General features: G+C 38.7%; 3 protein-coding genes across 3 annotated transcripts; all 3 read right to left on the bottom strand.

Annotated features, from left to right (window-relative positions):
* Window positions 1-243: 243 nt before the first annotated feature.
* Window positions 244-8,565, bottom strand: ftr87 (finTRIM family, member 87). The gene is made up of 7 exons (XM_034314649.2): window positions 7,851-8,565; window positions 6,059-6,145; window positions 4,947-5,180; window positions 3,450-3,609; window positions 3,192-3,254; window positions 3,022-3,087; window positions 244-1,771 (listed from the first exon to the last, which is right to left on the bottom strand). The coding sequence occupies exons 1-7, from the start codon at window positions 8,424-8,426 to the stop codon at window positions 1,221-1,223; spliced, it is 1,737 nt and encodes a 578-aa protein (XP_034170540.2). The 5' UTR covers window positions 8,427-8,565; the 3' UTR covers window positions 244-1,220.
* A 930-nt stretch (window positions 8,566-9,495) lies between these two features.
* ftr67 (finTRIM family, member 67) lies at window positions 9,496-14,534 on the bottom strand. The gene is made up of 7 exons (XM_034314648.2): window positions 13,821-14,534; window positions 12,523-12,618; window positions 12,041-12,274; window positions 11,300-11,453; window positions 10,946-11,005; window positions 10,329-10,427; window positions 9,496-9,986 (listed from the first exon to the last, which is right to left on the bottom strand). The coding sequence occupies exons 1-7, from the start codon at window positions 14,418-14,420 to the stop codon at window positions 9,934-9,936; spliced, it is 1,296 nt and encodes a 431-aa protein (XP_034170539.1). The 5' UTR covers window positions 14,421-14,534; the 3' UTR covers window positions 9,496-9,933.
* Window positions 14,535-17,714: 3,180 nt separating this feature from the next.
* On the bottom strand, window positions 17,715-20,586 carry si:ch73-52e5.2 (protein THEM6). The gene is made up of 3 exons (XM_026946367.2): window positions 20,508-20,586; window positions 17,995-18,499; window positions 17,715-17,901 (listed from the first exon to the last, which is right to left on the bottom strand). The coding sequence occupies exons 2-3, from the start codon at window positions 18,493-18,495 to the stop codon at window positions 17,794-17,796; spliced, it is 609 nt and encodes a 202-aa protein (XP_026802168.1). The 5' UTR covers window positions 18,496-18,499; window positions 20,508-20,586; the 3' UTR covers window positions 17,715-17,793.
* Between the last annotated feature and the right edge of the window lie 24 nt (window positions 20,587-20,610).

Below are 20,610 nucleotides of genomic sequence, written 5' to 3'. Positions count from 1 at the left end.
CCAATGGAAAACAAATGGTGAGTATTTCGCATTTAATATTCTTTCATTATATATCATATGAGGTCTTTCTAATTTTTAACGTATTGAGATATTTAAGGTCTTTCTTTGGCAGACAAGTTGTTGGATCTGTTTGATTTCCTTTGATTTCAGTAATAAAAGTGTTAACACAATGAGGCCGTCCTGTCCACCGAAGAGCGCCAAGGTTTTTGTGGTAAAATTCCGGTTTTACTCTGTCTGCTGTGATTTTCTTCTTAGCAATGTTGGCACCTCTGGCGTGGCAAAACATCTTCAAGGCGAAAAGACGTTTATTCTTAAAGAGATTAGCCTGTTAAGGTTAGTTAGATATTTATTATGATTTCACACTTCACTGAAATCTGAGTTGTTTCCCCCCACAAATGTGATACAGATTTCCTTTTTTTATGACTGTGTGAAAGAAAATCAGTTCTGATTTGGACCACAGCTGTTCCTGAAATCTGATGCATGGCAATGCAACTTCAAGATGAATGATCAGGTCAAAAGTATTGACTTTCATGTCCATTCATTTGCATCTAATCTTTGTCATCAATTTGCGCCGATGGGAATTCCAGATGGCCTTGGTTATGACTATGTGGTAAACATGGTGTCGGATCTTAATACAACTGATGAAGCTCGTTGAATGAGTGGCATGATGTTTGTCCTTGAAGACATGAGCCTTTTCATATTGGTGTCTGATAATTTTTTTTAGTTTCATGCCTCACCCAAATCTGAGGCTTTTCTCCTTCATATATTATATAGATTTCCTTTTTATGGCCATGTGAACAACAAAAATCACATTAAATCTGATGTTTTTCAATTTAGATTTGGACCAAAATCTGATGTTAATTGCACCTAATATCTTTAACTGCACCTTATATCTGTCATCAATTTTCACCAATGGGATTTCTTCTAGGATGGCTTTGATTATGGCTACTTGGTAAACATGCTGTCAGATCTTGCAAAATTCATGCAAGTTGCCAAGTTTAAACAGCTGTCATGTTTACATCAGTTAGCTACCTAAGCTTACTGATTACCTTCAAATAATACTTTTATTCACTTCTTGGTTTTCTAGCCTGTGGGTCAGTTCAGGAATACGACCTGGCCAGACCAGTCTCCTATGTAAATCTGAACACATTTGGTTTTAAATAGTAAAGGTACCACAAGTCCACTTGCTAGCATAAGATGCTTTGTGGATTCCCCCTTCTCTAAGCTGTGAAGTTAAGTATGGAGCACAGTTTGAGTGTGGAACCAAGGCCAAGCCAAAATCCGGGGTACAGAGGCTGGGAGAAAGTCGTCTGTATCCTGTGCAGCAAGGTCATAGAGTCCCTTCTCGGAGAGATGCAATAGAAGGCTAGAATCCCTGCCTTGTGGTCTACATACACTCCTATCCTGGCTGAAATAGGAGATGGGATCTCCAGCTTGGTTTTATTGTGCTGAAATGTACAATGGCCATCGGAAAGGTTCAAAATCCATGATTTGGAATTGCAGCCCAGTTTTCCGTCAGTGCTCCCAGCATGCCTGTTAATCCCTTTGTAAGAAACTCCGATACCGATCCTACCACTGCCGCTCCACTCCACCTCCCAGTAACAGCGCGTGGAGACGGCCTCCCTGGCCAGCACCTGAGCCCAGCCACTGAATCTCTCCAGATGTTCCGGATAGTACTGGGACTCGTAGCAGGTGCTGACCTTCCGGTTCCCCTCTGAAAGGCAGAGGTAGGAGTTGGCAGTGTTTGGGTCCAACGTCACCTCACAGCAGACTGTAGATGAAGGAAATAACAACAATGGGGCTGTTTATTGGTGACAGGAAACTAAGATTTGTGCAGGTGAGGTCATGAGGTAAGACAGTTTACTGTAAACAATACGTGCACAGGACTTTTTTAGACCCTCTCCTACTTTCTCCTGAAGGAGTTCTGACTAATCCCATGTGCTCCTGCAGTTATTTCAGTTGCTATTCATTTGTGATATTTTCTTTCTTTTCTCTCATTTTCTCCCAAATTTGCTCTTGGCCAGTTCCTCCTATCATATGACAGCTGGGGAGGGTAAAGGCTAACATACTTTCTCCCAGAAATGTGAAGCATCTTTTGAACTGCTGCCCATGCTGTGTCACAGGGCAGTGTAAAACCCTTGGAGGAAAGAGCTATCTGCCCTCTTCCAGATAAATAAACTCACAGATGCCACCTAGTGGCTAGTAGAGAGTATTCCATCCCTCCCAACTAAACAGATCATAGCCAACTTTGCTCTCTCGGACTCCTTGCCACACATAGCTGTGGCATCATTGAGATTTGAACTCCTGATCTCCCGATGGTATCGTGAGCACTTTTCTGCTGCACCAACTGGGTGAGCTCGTGTGTGCAGAAGTGGGTGGATAGCGCTTTCCTCCGAGCGTGTTATGACGCCCCCTGATGTTGCATGAGCAGCAGTTTGAAAAGATGCACTTAGCTGACTTCATCTGCCTCAGAGGAAGCACTTGTTAGCCTTCGTAGCTGTCGTGTGATAAGGGAGAGCTGGCTGGTGAGTGGGAATTAGCCAAGACTAAATTAGGAAAAATCCAAAAATAAATGGACATAACATAAATAATATTTACCTATTTATGTTTAAAGTGGAACTATCACGTCACTCTGAACACTTCAATCTTTCTCTTCCAAAAAAAATATAAATAAAAAAAATCTGTGGGTTGGTTGTGCAAGATGGTGGCAACCATAACATTACAGCATATAGCTATGTACTATATGGCAACATCTAGTTTTATACACTTTTATAGTTAACACTTTTATAGATTACATTAAATCATATTTCACATTACTGAGAAACTATAAATGGATTGACGTAATTATTTACAGAAAAAATTTTTTGGATGAGATGGACTCATTAGCTACATTAGCATCATAGCTCTAATGCAAAACTACATTAGCAGATATATTTCAGCAAGTATTTCTGAAAGTATTTCAGCAAGTATTTCTCAGATCAAAGGTTGTAATTAGCAGGTCTCTGGGAAAAATATGCTTACACTGTAAAAAGTCGGCTCTGGTCTTTGGCTCGCTTTGTGTTTGGTCCACACTTTTCACAGGAGAAACTGAAAAATATTAATGAGAATGATCAGCTCATATAGGACATTGCCCTAATCTTAATTAAAGATGTTGTGGATCATGTTTCAAGGAGTGTGTTAGGGTTCAGTACCTATTTCAGGACATACAGGGACAGGGGAAGTGCTTTCAGCCGACAGACTCTGCTCATCTTTAACTGGAAGCACACAGGAAAGTACAGGACAAGTTCAGCATCACACCAGTAATCACTGATTACTTTCCTATAACAGCACACCACTGAATGTTTGGCACCCTCAGCCATCCTTAAAAGTGATCAGTCAAGTGGAGTTGAGAATTTTGGTTTAAGAAGTTCAGAAGTTCTTAGTTTGCTTGATATTGATGCTGAACTCACTTAAATCCGAGATCCTGGCTAACTCCCTGTCGCACACATCGTTCACTCGCTCTCTCAGCTCTGTGATGGCTCTCCTCAGGACCATCAGTGAGAAGTATGGGTGGACGTCAACACCGGGCAGCTCATCAGGATCAGCAGGAACGAAAAGGGGCTTGCATTTCTGAACACAAACAGATGAAAAAAGCATGATGAGAATATGAAATTAGGAATCAGATGAATACCAAACATCACCTCTCTGCTTACGCAATGAGAAAAGTGCTGCTACAATCCGAATTTTACATTTTACAAATAGGAATTTTTATGTTTGAATTTGTACATGAAGTTTTGTAGTTGAATGATTGAAATTGTATCCCATGGCCTGAATTTGTGTGCAAGGTTTCAATTCAGCTCTATAATAATCAGCTGGAGAAAATTTTAATTAAGTTTTTGGTGGTACAATAAATTTCATATTCAAATTTTCAAATTCAGATTTTCAAAACACGACATCCAGGGACTTCCGAAATGCAAAAAAACAAAACAAAACAACAAAAAAACAACAACAACTCAAAAACAGGAAGAAAAAGAACAGAAAGAAAGGGCAGACCTGGAATGAGAAATGAGAATGCCACAACAATCTGAATTTAAAATTTACAAATCTGAATTTTCTTGACATTATTTGAATGTGTAAGTGGAGTTTTGTAGTTCAATTATATCTGAGTCAATCTGCATTTCAGCCAATGATGTAGTGTTCTGAAAATTTGTATCTAAATTCGAAATGGATTGTGATCATTTATTGTTCATTCGTCTTTCTTTTGTTTTTCAAAAAATGAATTTTTTTATTCTTTTATTTTATTAACTTCTTTTTTTTTTTTTTTTTAGTTTTCTGGGGTTGCTATTTTATTTTGACACACACTAAAATGGGATTTTTTTCATAAAATTATATACATATAATATGCTGACATTTCTGCTGACTTTAATTTCACAACACAAAATCTAGAAATCAAATATTCATGAATGGAAATCTGAAAAACAAACAAACAAAAAAAAAACAAACAGAAAAAGTGTGCAGTACATTTCAGAGTGGACAGAGTTGACCTGGAAGTTCAAGCAAGTTCAAGATTGAAAAATTGGCTCAAAATATGAAGGAATACACTTTGGGTGATTAAAAGATTCTTAAATTGCAGCAACTTGATTCAGCACCTGCTGAAAAAGTGACAGTCCTTCGTTACTGTCACCAAAAGTAGAATTTGAATCTTGATTATTTTCAAACTGACCTTGAAAACTTGCACAACAATTCAAGCCATGGAATACATTCCAATGAGACGTAATTCGACTATAAAACTTCACTTCCCATTTCAAATCAAGGGTTAAAATTTCAGATGTGTCATTTTAAGTTCAGATCTGCCATTTGTTCTTTCCACATCCGGATCCACATCTTTTCCTCTCCAGGGACATGCTCGGTTACGTGGAGCTAAACCAGGCCAGTCGAGCCACTCTTTAAGACAAAAGAAAGTTTACCAACAGGAAGTGGATATGATCGTCAGTGTGTGAGAGCAGCTCCAGCTCGGCTTCTTTCCTCCTGGTGTCTTCAGTTTGTTGGTCCAGCTGCTCGAGCAGTCCCTCAGCTTGGGCCAGTGCGGCTCTCTCTTCAGCTCTGAGCAGCTCCTTAACCTCGCAGTGTTTCCTCTCGATGGAGCGCAGCAGCTTGGTGCAGATTTTCTCACTGTCTTCCTCCACGGCCTGTGCTGAGCGCTGAGGAGGGAAAGAGTCAGTAACGCTGCTTTTTGTTGAGTCAGGATTTTGTAGTTATCTGGATAACTTGAGCTAAATGATGAAAGAAGAATTTCCAAAGCACCTACTGGACAGGATTAACTTTTGGGATTTTGGAATTACAGTATGTTGCTGGATGTGAAATCTTACTTCTAGAAATGTCCACCAGTTATTTCTTCCAGGGAACACAATCCTCTTAACAAGGTACAAATAACTAAATTACAGCATTCTCAGATTTGACTTGTATGGGGGACACTTCATATAATCTAAGCCTAATAATAAACAGATTAAACATGTGTTGTATGTGTTTTTTCTCTGTTCAATAACAAGTGTTTATATGGTGATGTTTTCTGTAAGGGAATGGTTATTTAACATTTATAGAAGGAGTCTCCAGTTTTAGTAGGTTTTCCACCATGGGGAAGTCTTCAGGGCAGAGGAGTTTGCGCTTTATGGATTCTTGGTAACATGACAAGCTGCATTGTTTTTTTTTTTTTTTGGCTTTAATTTCGAGAGGCTGGTGAGGGAACAACTGTTAGAGCTGCTATACTGTAAGTGTTAACTGTTCCACAACAGTAAATGTAACTATAAATGAATAAAAAGTATGATGTCATTATTTAAACAAGAAAATGTAAGTTTAGGCAAATTGCTGTGGTATAAGAGGAATAAAACACTTCAGGAAGTTTAAAACGCTGAGTGAACTGTTACAACACCGAAGCTGAGAATTTTTTTCCTGTAACATAATGCCCCAAGTGTTTTATTCCTTATTTACTATAAAACAATAAATCGCAATTCAACAGAAGTATTTTTATTTTTCATCATTTATTCAGTAAGAACAGGTTATGTTATTGCACTCTGCTTACCTTGAGGTATTTCATGATATTCCTAAGCTCCTTCTCTTTCTCCTTGCTCCTCTGTTTCGATCTTCTCAAGGCCTCTTCTAACTGCCTCTGTTTTTGGAGTAACAGCAATAAGGCATTCAGTAAGACTTCAGACACAGATCATAAATATAAGGCTAGTGTTCATGTTTATAATTTTTTAAAATGCATTTTTATTTTCATGTGATTTTTACTATTCATTTTTCCCTAAAGTAATTCTTGAACATGACTCATCATCTTATTTTCACATGTGATTCTTTCACATGATTTATTTAATTTCACATGGTTCGTACACGATTCATTTATTTTCACATGTAATTCATGAATCGTGATTCTTACACGTGATTCGTGATTCTTACACGATTCATTTATTTTCACGTTATTCGTACACAATTCATTTATTTTCACATGTAATTCATGAATCGTGATTCTTACATGTGATTCGTGATTCTTACACGATTCATTTATTTTCACGTTATTCGTACACGATTCATTTATTTCCAAAAGTGATTTTTACACGATTCACTTATTTACATTTTCATACACATGATTTGTTTATTTTCACGTTATTTATACACATAATTCATTTATTTCCATGTGATTTTACACGATTCATTCATTTTAACATATGATTCATACACGATTCATTTATTTTCACATGTGATTAAATCTTATATGAATCACATGTGAAAATAAATGAATCATGTGTATGATTTATTTTCACATCATTCATACACATAATTTATTTTCACACAGGATTTTAACAAGATTCATTTTCTGATGTGACTTGTATACATGATTTATTTATTTCCATATGTGAATTGTACACATGATTCATTTATTTGTGCATATAATTTTACATGATTCATTTACTCAGATTTTATCACATGAATAATTCAATTTCACGTGATCCCTTATTGTTCGCATGACGTCACGTGTTCACTTGTGTTCATGTCACTCTCAGATCACATATCACTAATATAATCACATGTGGAAAGACTTAAGATTACAAGTGAAATGTACGTGATATTTAGGTAAATATAGAAGGTATTTTCAGCTCCATTTTTTAAATCTATTTTTAGATAACACTGTGTGCAGAGTCAAAAACCACGAAGGGAAAATGATTTGAAGGGCTATAATTACTCACAGGGAATGAGTAAGAATGAAAAACTCTCTCGTGTGTATACAGCAAATAAAAAAAACTCCAATCTTGAATCCAAAGCATGCCAAACGTTTGCACTTAGTCAATAAAATCATAATCAGTATTGCTAATTCTGTTTGGACACTGAGACAGTATTTGTGTAGTTAATCATTACTCTGCAATGTCAGACAGTTCACACAGCAGACAAACTAAGGCTGAAATCTTACTTCCTTTTCCTTTTCATGTCGTTTCTTTTCTCTTTTTTTAACATTTAGTGCTGTATTTAACCAGTCTCAGTTTGACGTGCATTAAATTGCCTTCATTTTTATAACACACACACAATTGTTGTTAGTCTGCTTGTTATGTAAGCTCATGCTTCATGGATTTCTCAGAATCAGTGCAAGGGACGTTTCACCTCCACCCTTTAATCTCCTCCCTCAGCAAACAATGTTTGCTTTTTCATTCATGCATGAAGATAAAATGGCTGGTTATGCTAGAACAGACATAAGTGCACTGACTTGTAACGGAAGCTTCTGGGAAACTGGCTCTAAACGACAAATTAAGTGACTTGAAAATATGGACATTATTATATAAAATTTCTGAAGTGTGTCAAATCTCTGAAAAATTTCACCTCACCTGCTTTTCAGTCCTCTCCTCGACAGCTGGCACTGTGTGATGTCCGCTGTGTCCGTCCGTCACGCAAAGAGGGCAGGTGAGCTGTTGATCTGTGCGACAGTAAAGCTCGAACAGCCGGCCATGCTGATTACACACTCTCTTGTGCAGTTGTCTGGTTACGTCGGTTAGTTTGTGTGTCTTGTGCTGTTTGAGGTGAGTCTCGCAATAGGAGGCCAAGCACTTCACACATGATTTCACAGCTCTGCGCTTTCTCCCCTGACACGCGTCGCACTCCACTTCAATCATTTTATCAGGAGGAGCCTCCTGGATCTCGGCGTCCCTCAGCTTCTCCCTCAGCTTCTCCACCAGACCTGCCAGCACCGTGTTCCTGGCCAGAGCAGGTCTCGGGGTGAAGCCTCTCCGGCACTGAGGGCAGGTGTAACCTGACTTGTGCTCAGTTTTCCTCCAGTAGCCTTTAATACACTCCATGCAGTAACTATGGCCACAGGGAATAGTCACCGGATCCCTCAACACCTCCAAACACACGGGGCAGCAGAAGTGGTCCTCATCCACCGAGATAGTAGCTGCAGCTGCCATTTTTAATGACAGGTAAGGGGGAAGCAGAGCGAGGCTTTTATGCACACACACACACGGACGCACGCACACAGGGCGTGGGAACAGACGCACAGGTGAAAGGCGATCCAGGTTGCACCCAAAACAGCTCACAGCAACCAATCAGAGGCCAGAGCAGAACAGTGGAGGGTCACGTCCCTGTGCTACAGGCATGGAAGACTAGCAGGTGCACGGGCTGCTTTACATACAACTGATAGGAAAATGTTCAGGGAACAGCAAACATTCTACCTTCAAACATGGTACAGTTCATGTCCCTCAACCTTTATTCAACACAAAGGGATAAAAAATAAATTAAGGAAAACACTAAAGTCAGTGGACTGTCGCATGGTATTTAAAGGAGTACTCCAGGGTTTATTTAACATAACAATATCCACAGATTACCACAGATAAAATCCTGTTTACCTGAAACTCACTACAGACATATACATATATACATACATACATTCATACTGTACTGTGTATACACACTGTTTCACTTCCTACAACCTCTGAAACGTCCTGTTTCTCTGGAAACCTTGTGTACTACATTAATTTTCACTCTGTCCACTATGATTACTTGACTCTTCAAAAATTACTGTTACAAAACACTGACACTGGAGACTCCTTCCATAAATGTTCCAGAAACTTAGTTTTTTGTTTTGTTTTTTGTTAAACAACATATTTAAAATTACATTTATTAGCCTTAGATTATGTCAAGCGTCTGATACAAAAGTCCCTGTATATATGTGTTACTATAGAAACGACAATATACTATAAAGAACTGTTTAAAATAAAGCCGTCATTTATATTGCAGCTGGAACCATATAATCATCGCCTTCTGACCAATCAGAATCAAGAATTCAACAATGCACGGGTATAAGTAAATAAATAAATGATAAATGACCCTCTTGTAAAATATAAGCTTTGTCCAAACAAACCTTTGTTCAAAATACAAAGCCATTTGCAGAAACACTTTATTTTCCATGTTATGAAAAATGAGCATTTGGCATTATAATTATTTAAAAAGAAAAAAAAACAAACAAACTTAAGTAAAACATTATTTCGCAAACATTAAAGCACTTACCACAAGCTTCATGAATAAAACTTGGCATAATTAAAACACAAAGCTATTATTTTTTTTCTGCATTATAATTGTTAATAACTTGTGCACATTATTGAAATCAATTCACAGCAGATACAGTCACATTTCTACTGCAGATAAATAATTTATATCAACCTTTTAAACAGAAAGGTCCAGGCTCTCGTAAAGCTTGTTCACATCCTGTTGCCATTTTTCAAAAATAAAACCACTCATAAATCTGGCCTCTGTAACACACTTATATTTGTATATAGTACATTGTTATCTTGCTTTTTTTTAAATTACTTGTTTTTTAAATAAGAAAAATCGTCAAACATATTATATATAATATAAATATCAATAACATTGAAATGCTGAATACTGATTAAAGTGTTAGTGTCGTCAGTTGCGATGCTACCGCCGTCTTCTGCGCTGATGAAGTCTCAGTCGAGGAGTCGCCCTGCAGCCTACAGCAGGTGGAGAAAGAGGTTAAAGGAGCAAGCGCTCAGAGAAACGGACAGCGAAACATCATGAGGAACCATTCTAAGCAGAATTCTGGCTCTAGTATACAGACATGGCAGAGGATCTGTTTTAACAGCTCCTGTGGTACTATATGAGTGTGTGTGCGCACTTGGATGGGTTAAATGCAGAGCACAAATTCCTAGTATGGATCACCATACTTGGCCACACTTCACTTCACTAAATATAGAGCTAACAGACACAGGGGGAATTCATTCCTCCTAAACGTGTAATTTATTCTCCAAAAAAATAAAATAAAATAAAATAAAAAATTCTCAACACACACTCACCATTTGGTGATGACATTGTGAAACCACCAAACATTGGCACTGCAACACTAAAAGTGTTTTGGCCAACAAAACCTTGAAAGACTGGAGGTGTCTGAAGATCTATAAAAGAAAAATATGCATTAATAAAAGGACAGTTGTACATAACGGCTCACTGTAAGTTACTGTATATCATGTAAATGTAATGTTTGTATAGTGCTTAATGAATATTAAGCACTATACAAACATTACATGTGTTGTTGACGCCATTTCCAAGATAAATTCATTGTACACGTGTACTTAAGAAATTATTCTTATTAGTCTTATTCTGACTCTGATTCTAACTCGGTGATTCTGAGTTCAACTCTCGGATTCAGTCTCTAATTTTGATTCACTGATTCCGCCTCCCTGACCCCGCCTCATTGCATCATTGCAGCCATACTGTAAATATTCATTTTAATCAATGCACTGATTAAAATGTGTGTTTTTTTTCATGCCTACCTGCATACAAACAGGATTTAGGATAATCTGGTAAGTTATTGGAAATTGAAAGCTGCTCAGCACACATTATTTGCAGCGATATGAAGTTAATAGTGTTGTCGCATCACTGAATGAGAAACTGCTATCTCTTGCACTCTCACCTGTGTTCGACTCTGCGTCAGCCTTTGGCTTGGTATTCTGAATAATGGTAACTTCACTGACTGGAAACAAGAGGAAAAATATTACAACATGAGCAATCTTAGCCGTTATGCTCCCCATGTAGCCGTTTGTATGTCGTACTGTGATCCAACAGGCAGCATATTTGCACACTGGATGTTTTTGACTGCTTGACAACATTCTGGTTCAAAGCCACGCTCTTGTTATTGTCTAAACTACACTAGAGAGCATTAATATGGGATGAACACATAAAACTTTATTAATTAATCTCTTTAAAGCTGCATTACATACATCTAAGCATACATGCGTCTAAGCTATATGATTACTTTTCTGCTTACCTTTTTCTGAAATATTCACAAATCCACCTTGGCACACATCATCGAGCAGGGCTTGGAATTCAGACACCGCGCTCATCACACACCCAAAACCAGGGTCCACTGTGATGCTGGGGACGTCCATACACACGGGCTGGACACACACCGAGCCGTAGTTCTAAACAAGAACATCAAGCAGAGGACGGTTCTGTAGATGAGTTATACTGAAATCTGAGATATAGTGAAAGAATAGCAGGTATCCTGAAGTATGCGAGGCAAGGCATAACATGCAAAAGAATGCAAATGACCTCTTCCTGTTTACAGATAACATCATAATTTTGCTTATAATTATCCTTTGAGGGAATAAATGATAAATAAATAAATCTAATTCTTCAGTACAGTGGTACTGATTCCAAAATTCTCCGTTTTTTACACAGGTACTGCTTAGTCTTTGTTTGTTCGGGAGCGAATATAAAAATATTTATGTCATGTTGAATTGAAAATAACTAATTTCTAATATTCCATAATTGTACTGCAACTAGAAATGCCACCTTGTCTATTTCTATTTCCTAGTTGGTGAAAAATGAACTATAACCCCATAAAGTTCCACTAACTCCTGTTTGAGCCGGTTCTTGCTGTGTACAGTGAAATAAATGCCCCAAGGAAGAAGAAAACAGGCCACTATTTACTAGTTTGCGCTCAAAATTCACATTTGGTTTCAGATCTATACATGACCACGCATTAAGCAGGACTCAGAAGTTCTACCTGCAGGAAGGAGATCTGGTTCTCGGTTTGAGCGAGCTGGCTTAACTCAGCGTCTCGTTTCTTCAGCTCAGCGATCTCCTGCTCCAGCTGGCGGAGAAGCTCCTCAGCTTGGCTGGTGGCCGCTCTCTCCTGAGTGCGGATCAGCTCCTTCACCTCCGTACGCCGCCGCTCTATCGAGCAAACCAGCTCTGTGAAGATCCGCTCGCTCTCCTCCAGAGCTGCCTGTGCTGAGAGCTGGAGGTGATGGAAATAAAAGAAAAATAAAAAGCTGATTTATTGGATCTGTTTATCCGGGTTTGATGGCAAGCAGAACGGAGTTGCTTGTCTTCCTTGAGAAAACATCTCACAAATCATATATAGTTTTATTACAGGCAACAGAGGGCTCTAAAATGACCAACTGCACTTTTAATGATTTACAGATAAATCTGGATAATGATTAAAGGGATCACTAAGAAGATACAAGGTCAGATGTTCAGACTCACAGTGAGCGACTGAGTGGCTCGCCTCAGCTCCTGCAATTCCTTCTCTCTCTCCTCAATTCTCTGCTGGGATTTCCTTTGTGTTTCTGCCAGAGCATCCTGTGAACACATCACTGTAATTTGTACATCATATTGGAATTGTAGCTAGTGGTCCGATTACTTACAGTGTACTAATAGTATTGTTCTGATGACCACGTTTTTTCCACTTGGGGTGTGCTGTTATAGGAAAATAATCAACTACGGGGTGGTGTGATAAAGCGGAATTACTATTACCACCCTGAAGTTGATTATTTTCCTATAACAGCACGTACTGGGGTATTTTATTCCCATTACACCACAGGAACTTATCATCGATTACAATTTTTAATTTATTATTGAATGACATGCTGTGCTTTTTAACCCTTTACAGTTAGAGTTAATGTCGAATTTCCACGATAAACAGATGTTCCCTCAACACTTGTTTTTCTCTCAAAGTTCATAACACAAAAAACAGCTGTGCTGATATAGAAAATTAATCGACACTTTCTGACCAATCAGATTCGAGAGTTAAACTAATTTAATTAATCTATACACCGTAATAGTTCTTTTCCTCAAAATACAACTCTTAAACTATAACTGTTCCCTAGCATTACGGTCACAGCAGTTCAGATGTTTGTGGTTTGAGGACACAGAATATGATTCTGTACATGTAGGCGATAGCTGTAAAATTTAAAATGTGTTGCTTTTAAAAAGGTCAGAGGTCAACAAGACAATCTATTTGAAAACTTCTCCCTGAGGAACTTCATATAAAGTCAATTAATGTGTTAGGACTCCTTGCCATTCATACTCTCAGTCATATAATAGTCTACAGTGTAAATAACTAATACAGCATTGTTTATTTTACAACGAGGAATCGAGAACAGTGTGGAATCGACTCTTGGAATCGACTCCTTTGATTCCAGACTCCTGGAAATAGAATCGATTCCAGAATGTCCGGAATCGAAGAGAAAGGTGCCAAGCTGATGACGTGGCGGCGTGTGATTGGTCCAGAGTTAACATAAGCGATAATGTATAGAATAGACTAGAATAGAAATGTGGAGATATAGCTATTTAGCACACAAGCTAAATTAACACGAGCCAGCGTAAAAGTAGAACGAGTCTCTAGTGTTTCATTCATTCAAACAAGTGTGTTTGTATCCAGGACTGTGATTAATTCTGAAAGTGAAACCTTCGTGTGTTTTCTTTTCTGTAAACATTGTTTACTTCGCCCAAACACAGCATTGAGAGCAGTACAACGAGCACGAGCTCTTTTCATGCGTCACCTTTTTCTCGCTTATCTCGGTGGAGGCCAGCACCGTGTCATGGCCCTTGTGCTCGTCGGTTAAACACAGATAGCAGATGCACCGCTGCTCCGTCCTGCAGAAAACCTCCAGCAGCCTGTCATGGCGGAGACACAGGCTTTCCTGCAGGGCGGAGGTGGGTGCTGTGAGTCTGTGCTTCTGGAAAGCGGCGGACTCGTAGTGCGGCTTCAGGTGTTCCTCGCAGTACGACGCCAGACACACCAGGCACGACCTGACGGCTCGGTTTCTGCTTCCTGCGCACACGTCGCACTGCACGTCCCCCGCCTCGGCTTGACTGGGCTCGGATTTGAGTGGAGAAGCTGAATTAATCGCTGTCTTTTTCAGTTTATCCACCACGTCAGCCAGCATCGTGTTCCTGCCCAGCACAGGCCTGGGAGTGAAGCTCTGCCTGCACTGAGGGCAGCCATAAACCCCCAGATAATCATCCTGGTCCCAGTAGCCCTTAATGCAGGCTTTACAGTAGCTGTGACCGCACGGCACCGTGACCGGATCCTTCAGCACATCCAGACAGATCGAGCAGTTAAACTGGTCATGTTCCAGAAACACACCCGCCTGCGCCATGTCACAAACCCAGCACACGCTCCGAGGACCACCGAGCTGACAGGCTGAGGGCTCTGTTTTTGTGCGAAGCGGGTCATGTGACTGTGGGCGTGGCCTGCAGGGGAAAGGGAGGAGTCTGTTGCTATGGAGAAAGAATGACAGAAAGGAGCTAAGAAAGGAAGGGAAAGAGGGAGTAGAGAAGAATGAAAAAAGAAAGAGGGAAATGAACAAGAAAGAAAGAAAGAAAACGAAATAAAGGAGTAGAGGAAAGAAAAGAAGGAAGAGTACGGGAAGAAGGACATGAATGAATTAATGAAAGAAAGAAAGAAAGAAAGAAAGAAAGACAGGAAGAGAGTAAAGAAGACTGAAAAAAGAAAAGATGAAAGAAAGAAAAGAAAGGAAGGAAGAAAGAAAGAAAGACAAAAAGGATGGAAGGGAGAGAGTGAGCGTGCGTGCAGAGAAAACACTGAAAAAAAAGAAAGAAGCCAAACAAAATAAAGGAATAAGAGAAAGAAAAAACAAAGAAGGAAGCGTATGGGAAGGAGGACATGAATAAATTAATGAAAGAAAGAAGGAAAGATAGAAAGAAAGACAGGAAGGAAGAGGGTAGAGTAGACTGAAAAAAGAAAAGATGAAAAGAAAGAAAGAAAGAAAGAAAGATGAAAGAAAGACAGAAAGGAAGGAAGCAAGGGAGAGAGGGGGTCCATAAATCCATGCAGATGTAGGAAATATATGAACTTATCTATAGGTGAACTTTGAGTCCTCAGACTACACTGCTTTTTTCCGTTGCTCAGAGGTCCAGGTTTTGTGTTCCTTTCACCACGTTATGTGTTTTCCTGCATTGGCCTTTGATTAAAACGAAAAGAAAAAAGAAAAGAAAAAAGAAAAGCTATCCGCTCGGCAGCCCTGCTATGAATTCCAGCTTTAGGAAGATTTCAGTGGACAGGTTTCGGTGAGGTTGGGTTGCAGAGGCACTCATTTAATTCTGTTGTTTAATTTTGGGGCTATACTTTTCCAGTGAAGGGGACTGTGTATGCAGAAGAGGGCAGATAGCGCTTTTCTATCCCGGTCAGTCAGCTTGAAATAGTGACCACTGTTCCTCTTTGCTGATTTGTCTTTTGTCCATGTTTGACATGAACTGTCATGATTTTTGAGATGGTTCTCTTTAAAACATTAAACAATTTTTTATTTAAACATTTAATGTTGTGGTGAGACAAGTTAATTCTCCTTACATTAAAGCAGCTATAAACAGTAATCCCCTCATCAGCATATTTTTTTCTCTCTCTTAAAGTTAATAAGACAAAAAACAAACAAACAAAAAACACATTACTTGGCGTTGTGTTAGTGAGAAATCTCAAAGTGCAAATACCTCTGTCCTGACACTGGAGACTCCTTCCCTAAATGTGAAATAAACGTCTCCTTACAGAAAACTTCACCATATCAACAATTTGACATTTTTCTCTGTTAATCTGTTTATTATTTTATTATGTATATGGATTATGTGGGGCCATACAAGTACCTGTGCAAGTTGTTACTATAGAAACGATACTGTATTCAATGGAGCACAATAATATAGACGTGTGATTTGCCTTGCAGCTGGAGCTACTGTCAGAGCTGCTGTTATAGAAAACTGATCAACACTCTCTGACCAATCAGAATCGAGAATTTAACAGATATGGGGTGTAAAATTACTAGACAAATATGCTGAAGTAAGCATTGATAGCTCATATCTTGCAATATTCTGTTCATTATGGTCTATAAGATGAGTCTGGTTGTGGGAGTAAACACATTTTTTATTCTAATACAACTTGCTATAGTAAAAATAACTTTTGTTTACACAAATTGAAGACAAGTTACCTAACTTCCTAACCTAGCTAACCTGGAAACCTGGCACTAGATGGCAGCATTAATCATAGAACCGAGAGTAATTTCACTCTGGAGCTCATAGACACTAGATTTATATTCATGTAGTATGTGTTTATTGAAAATAGATTTCAATAAATGTAACACTGAAAATACATACTAGCTCCATAAAACATGATATATTTTATATTACAAACAACTACAATAAGCATACATTGTGAAACAAGTCATAAAATAAGTATTCTGTTCTTTATTAACCCCATCACACCCCATCTCTTTATTAAAACAACTTCATTTCAAAGTGCAGGCTTAGCTCATCGTCTCATTTGATCTTGCGTAAATAATAATGTGCGTTAAAGTGAAAACATGCAAAGTTCTCGTCAGGAGCAAGCTGCATTTCAGTGCATTCTCTCCAATAATTTAAATAAATAAATACTCAATCGATATAAACGACATTCAAATCTTTTAAAATAAAGCCACAAACAATACAATTAGATTGACACAGCTATTATATCAGCAATCAGTGCAGATTACAAAGTCAGACATCTATTCTGCTATTATTTTCAAGCTTGAGATCGTGTTATTATACTGAACTTGGTCAAAAACTACTAAAATGTCTCTGGACCCAATACATGCAGCCATGACCATTTTCAAATAATTACTGACGTTAAATGTTCCCTTTTCAGCAAAAGATGTACTGTGTACCCGTTCGGCGTAAAATATTGTATGAGCAATCAAAATTTATTTATAAAGAGATCCAAGTCCTTTGCTATATTTCCATATAATCGAATATGTTTTTTTGTACTCATTGATACTGAAATGAGTAACCTGGTTAGTATCAATCGGGGGGTCGTGGAACATTTTATTTAGCTCTGTTTATGCTGGTAGCTGCCATGTGCTACTAGCAATGAACTCTTCATGCTGAGTTTTAAGTTTAAGATGTTATGATGTTTAAACAGAGCAAAATCAGCGAGTGGGGTCATTAAAAATGAGCGCAAGGTGCCATGAACTCCACTTTGACTCACAAGTTGACTCGCCTCAGTGCTCAGTGCTCGCATAATAGAACTGCTCTCATGCCTCTCTCTGTAAGCTTGCGAATACTTTGGGGGGACAGTTCATGGCACTTTATGCTCAGTTGAATGACCAAGCCTGCTGAAACGGCTGGTGTGTTCAGGTGAGTCACCCTCGTGCTCTCTAATAAACATACTGTTTAAACACTATACAGTGTATATACTGTAGTAGCTTCTCTTGATGTTTTTGCAGAGCAGTTTGCCAGATATCTGTTATTTCAAGTTGTGTGTTTGTTAGCATGACAATGTATACTAGGCCTGTGTCACATATTGGAGCATTTTTACGAGTATGAATAAATGAGATGATATTGGATTAATACCCAGTACTGATGCATCCCTAGTCTCTGTGTATGGCTCTGTGATTCCCTTTTCAAGATTTGACTTTTTCCCCTTTAACGTACTGGCATAACATAAGTATTAAAGAAAATGTGCTTAGATAAATAAAACATGGTCTGTGATCATCACTTGGTCTTCTCGTCTAAGCCACATTCTGCTCTCAGTGCCTGACTGTTAGCTGAGATGAAATTGATCCAGTGCTGAAGGTCCTCTGGGATATCAGGACATTCCACCTAAAAACAGACAGACAAATGGAAGACTTTATCATTACTAAGCTATGCACATGTGCAAAAGTAAACAAACACTTCGGCTTGAACTGAAATTACCTTTCTCTTGCAGACATGCTGCAAAATCTGATCAGGTGTGCTATGAATAACATTCTGCCTGCACAGTATGACAGCGGAGATAAAGCCGTCGGATTTGGACACGAAGCGCTGTTCCACAAAGAAAGACTTCTCGTCCCAGGCCACGATGCGGCTCCGCAGCTCGAACGCCTCTCCGAGTCCGAGTGAGCGTCGGTAGCGGATGGTCGAGGCTCCGACCACCATCCTTGCCCCGAGTGCGTGGGAGGCCTTGAACATCCCATTGCGTGTGTAATAGGAGAGTCTGGCGAAGTCGCACTCCCTCAGATAGCGAGCGTTGTTCATGTGGCCCATGTAATCGATGTCATGCGGGAGAACTCGGCCATGGACGACCTGCTCGGCTAGCACGTCTCGGACCGGGTCCTGAAACAGGTACTTCAGGACCGCCCAGGCTCCTCTCATGAAATACCACAAATCAATGGTACTAAACAGCACCAGCAAGCTGGACAGAACCCACAGCAACATGTCTCTGAAATTCAAGATGGCATCAAGTTAATCAAGTAAATCTTACTCTCTACTCAAATCATACACTGAAACGTGAACATAATATACCTTTGAAATGATTTAAGAGCTAAAAGCTAATTAAATATACACCGCATGCAGTTTTTAGGTAAAAGATACACACTTAAGATACAAAACATGCACTTTTGATGGTACCACCACAGCAACATGGAAAAATACAGTTTAGTACTTTTATTTCTGAGTGTAGAGGAGATATACATATATATTATATATATATAAAAGGTGCAACAGACAATATTTTTCATTTCTGAGTAGTACAAATAATGTGGAAATGATTAAAAAATAATAGTTTGAGCCATTATCTCAGGACAAGTATATTACACAGCTGAAAAAAAAAAACTGGCTTCAGGTCCAGAATGTTTGTTTGGATTTGGACTGGCCTCTTGTCAGTCATTTTTATAGACACACCCCCAATGCCCCTTCACATCCTCATAAATTATTATGAGGAGAAATTGCATGTTTATAAAGTTGTAACTTGGCTTTCAAGCAGTTGAATGTCCGAGTGCATTTGAAAGTCATGTCATGACAGTCCCTGCTAATGGGAACTCTGGTTAGCATGCTAACTCTAGTTAAACCACTATAAGTTTTGGGGGCGGAGCTTGGTGTAAATGGTTGGAAATGTATTTCGGGCTCACCCACCCCTATGATTTTGTCTGTTTTTTGTTTTTTTTTTTTCCCCGTGATGCTCTTAGAAGTAAAGGTACCAATTTGTACTTTTCCTTGTTGCTGGGTCGGTACCATCAAGGGTACATATTTTAGTATATACGTACCTTTCACATGGAAATAGGAACATAGTGCGCCCTTAAAAGTAATCTGAGCTACATAATTGGACTCCTGATGTAGCTTTTAAGGTTCACTCTAAAAGCTCATTCAAGGTACACCATGTGCATGTTTCCAAATGAAAGATACACACTAAAGGTTAAAAAGATGTATACTTGATAGTACCACTGCAGCAGCAAGGAAGAGTAGAGGCAGGTATCTTTATTTCTGAGAGTGTAGAGGAGAAAAATGTAAAGGTGTTCAAATATCACATAAAAACGACCTTAATACTTTATATAGTGAATATCGTAGAGTATAATATGACATTTTTCCATATCATATATCACTCACCCCTAGATTCTTGGAAATATATTGTCATTTTCCTTGCCACTTGAGCTGGTACTATGAAGGGTACACCTTCTGTACCTTCAGTTTATAGCTTATATCTTCACTATGGAACCACGAATACAGTTTAGTAATCTAAAGTACATAATTGGATGCCTGATGTACCTCTAAAGCTTTACTAAAAGTTAATTCAAGGTACATCACATGCACCTGCACAGATAAGAAAGCTGAAGCCTTGATGGCACCAAACCAGGGACAAGGAAAGCAGTTTGGTACCTTTATTTAAAATAAGTTTTTAAAATATGGCACTGAAAACATTCCTAAATATTCAAGTATCTTAATATCTTTTGCCATATCACACATCACACACACACCCCTATGAGAAAATGTGTTATTTTCCCTTCTTTCTGAGGAATAAATGATGATTTTTATCAGGCAACAATCTAGCCACCTTGACTGAAAACAGTTTATAACTGAACCCTCATTTGTCCAAGTGCTTGAGGTCCGGATCTTATTTTCTGACAAAACACACACTATTTACTATTTATTTATTTATTTCTCCACAAAGGGAAAGACATATTTTGATATATATTAATGCCATAACGAGATTTTTTTTTTTAAAAAAAAACAAGCCCTTATTCTCATCAGTTGTGCAGTAAAAAGATGAAGTGCATGCTAGTCTTAGAGCTCGTGCATTTTATGAAGGCTAACACTGTTCACCACACAGCGATAAAATATTTCTCCAAAATGATTCTCATTAAACAAATTCACACCTAAATAATTTCGCAGGGACTGTCGCTATCTCTGGTGACTTAAAAACTCTTCATGAAATGCATTTTTGATGTACTCACGCTAACGAAACACCGGCAGCAGCAAGGCGATACTTCCGCGTTTCCGCAAGTCACGTGACCAACAACCCCACCAATGAACTTTTCTTATCGTTTTCTCCAATAG

Source organism: Pangasianodon hypophthalmus, chromosome 21, assembly GCF_027358585.1.
Source record: "Pangasianodon hypophthalmus isolate fPanHyp1 chromosome 21, fPanHyp1.pri, whole genome shotgun sequence".
Classification (NCBI taxonomy): domain Eukaryota; kingdom Metazoa; phylum Chordata; class Actinopteri; order Siluriformes; family Pangasiidae; genus Pangasianodon; species Pangasianodon hypophthalmus.
This window is presented reverse-complemented; position numbering and strand designations above follow the sequence as displayed.

What these genes read in the sequence shown, in the direction of transcription:
- si:ch73-52e5.2 (XM_026946367.2), bottom strand. Translation starts at nt 18,495, where the DNA reads ATGTTGCTGTGGGTTCTGTCCAGCTTGCTGGTGCTGTTTAGTACCATT. An exon ending in AGCATGTCTGCAAGAGAAAG is followed by an intron (nt 17,902 to 17,994) that starts GTAATTTCAGTT and finishes GTCTGTTTTTAG; the next exon opens with GTGGAATGTCCTGATATCCC.
- ftr87 (XM_034314649.2), bottom strand. Translation starts at nt 8,426, where the DNA reads ATGGCAGCTGCAGCTACTATCTCGGTGGATGAGGACCACTTCTGCTGC. An exon ending in ATATCATGAAATACCTCAAG is followed by an intron (nt 5,181 to 6,058) that starts GTAAGCAGAGTG and finishes TTCCCTCCTCAG; the next exon opens with CGCTCAGCACAGGCCGTGGA. An exon ending in AGCCAGGATCTCGGATTTAA is followed by an intron (nt 3,255 to 3,449) that starts GTGAGTTCAGCA and finishes GTGTGCTTCCAG; the next exon opens with TTAAAGATGAGCAGAGTCTG.
- ftr67 (XM_034314648.2), bottom strand. Translation starts at nt 14,420, where the DNA reads ATGGCGCAGGCGGGTGTGTTTCTGGAACATGACCAGTTTAACTGCTCG. An exon ending in CCGAGATAAGCGAGAAAAAG is followed by an intron (nt 12,619 to 13,820) that starts GTGACGCATGAA and finishes ATGTGTTCACAG; the next exon opens with GATGCTCTGGCAGAAACACA. An exon ending in ACCAGATCTCCTTCCTGCAG is followed by an intron (nt 11,454 to 12,040) that starts GTAGAACTTCTG and finishes GTTCTTGTTTAG; the next exon opens with AACTACGGCTCGGTGTGTGT.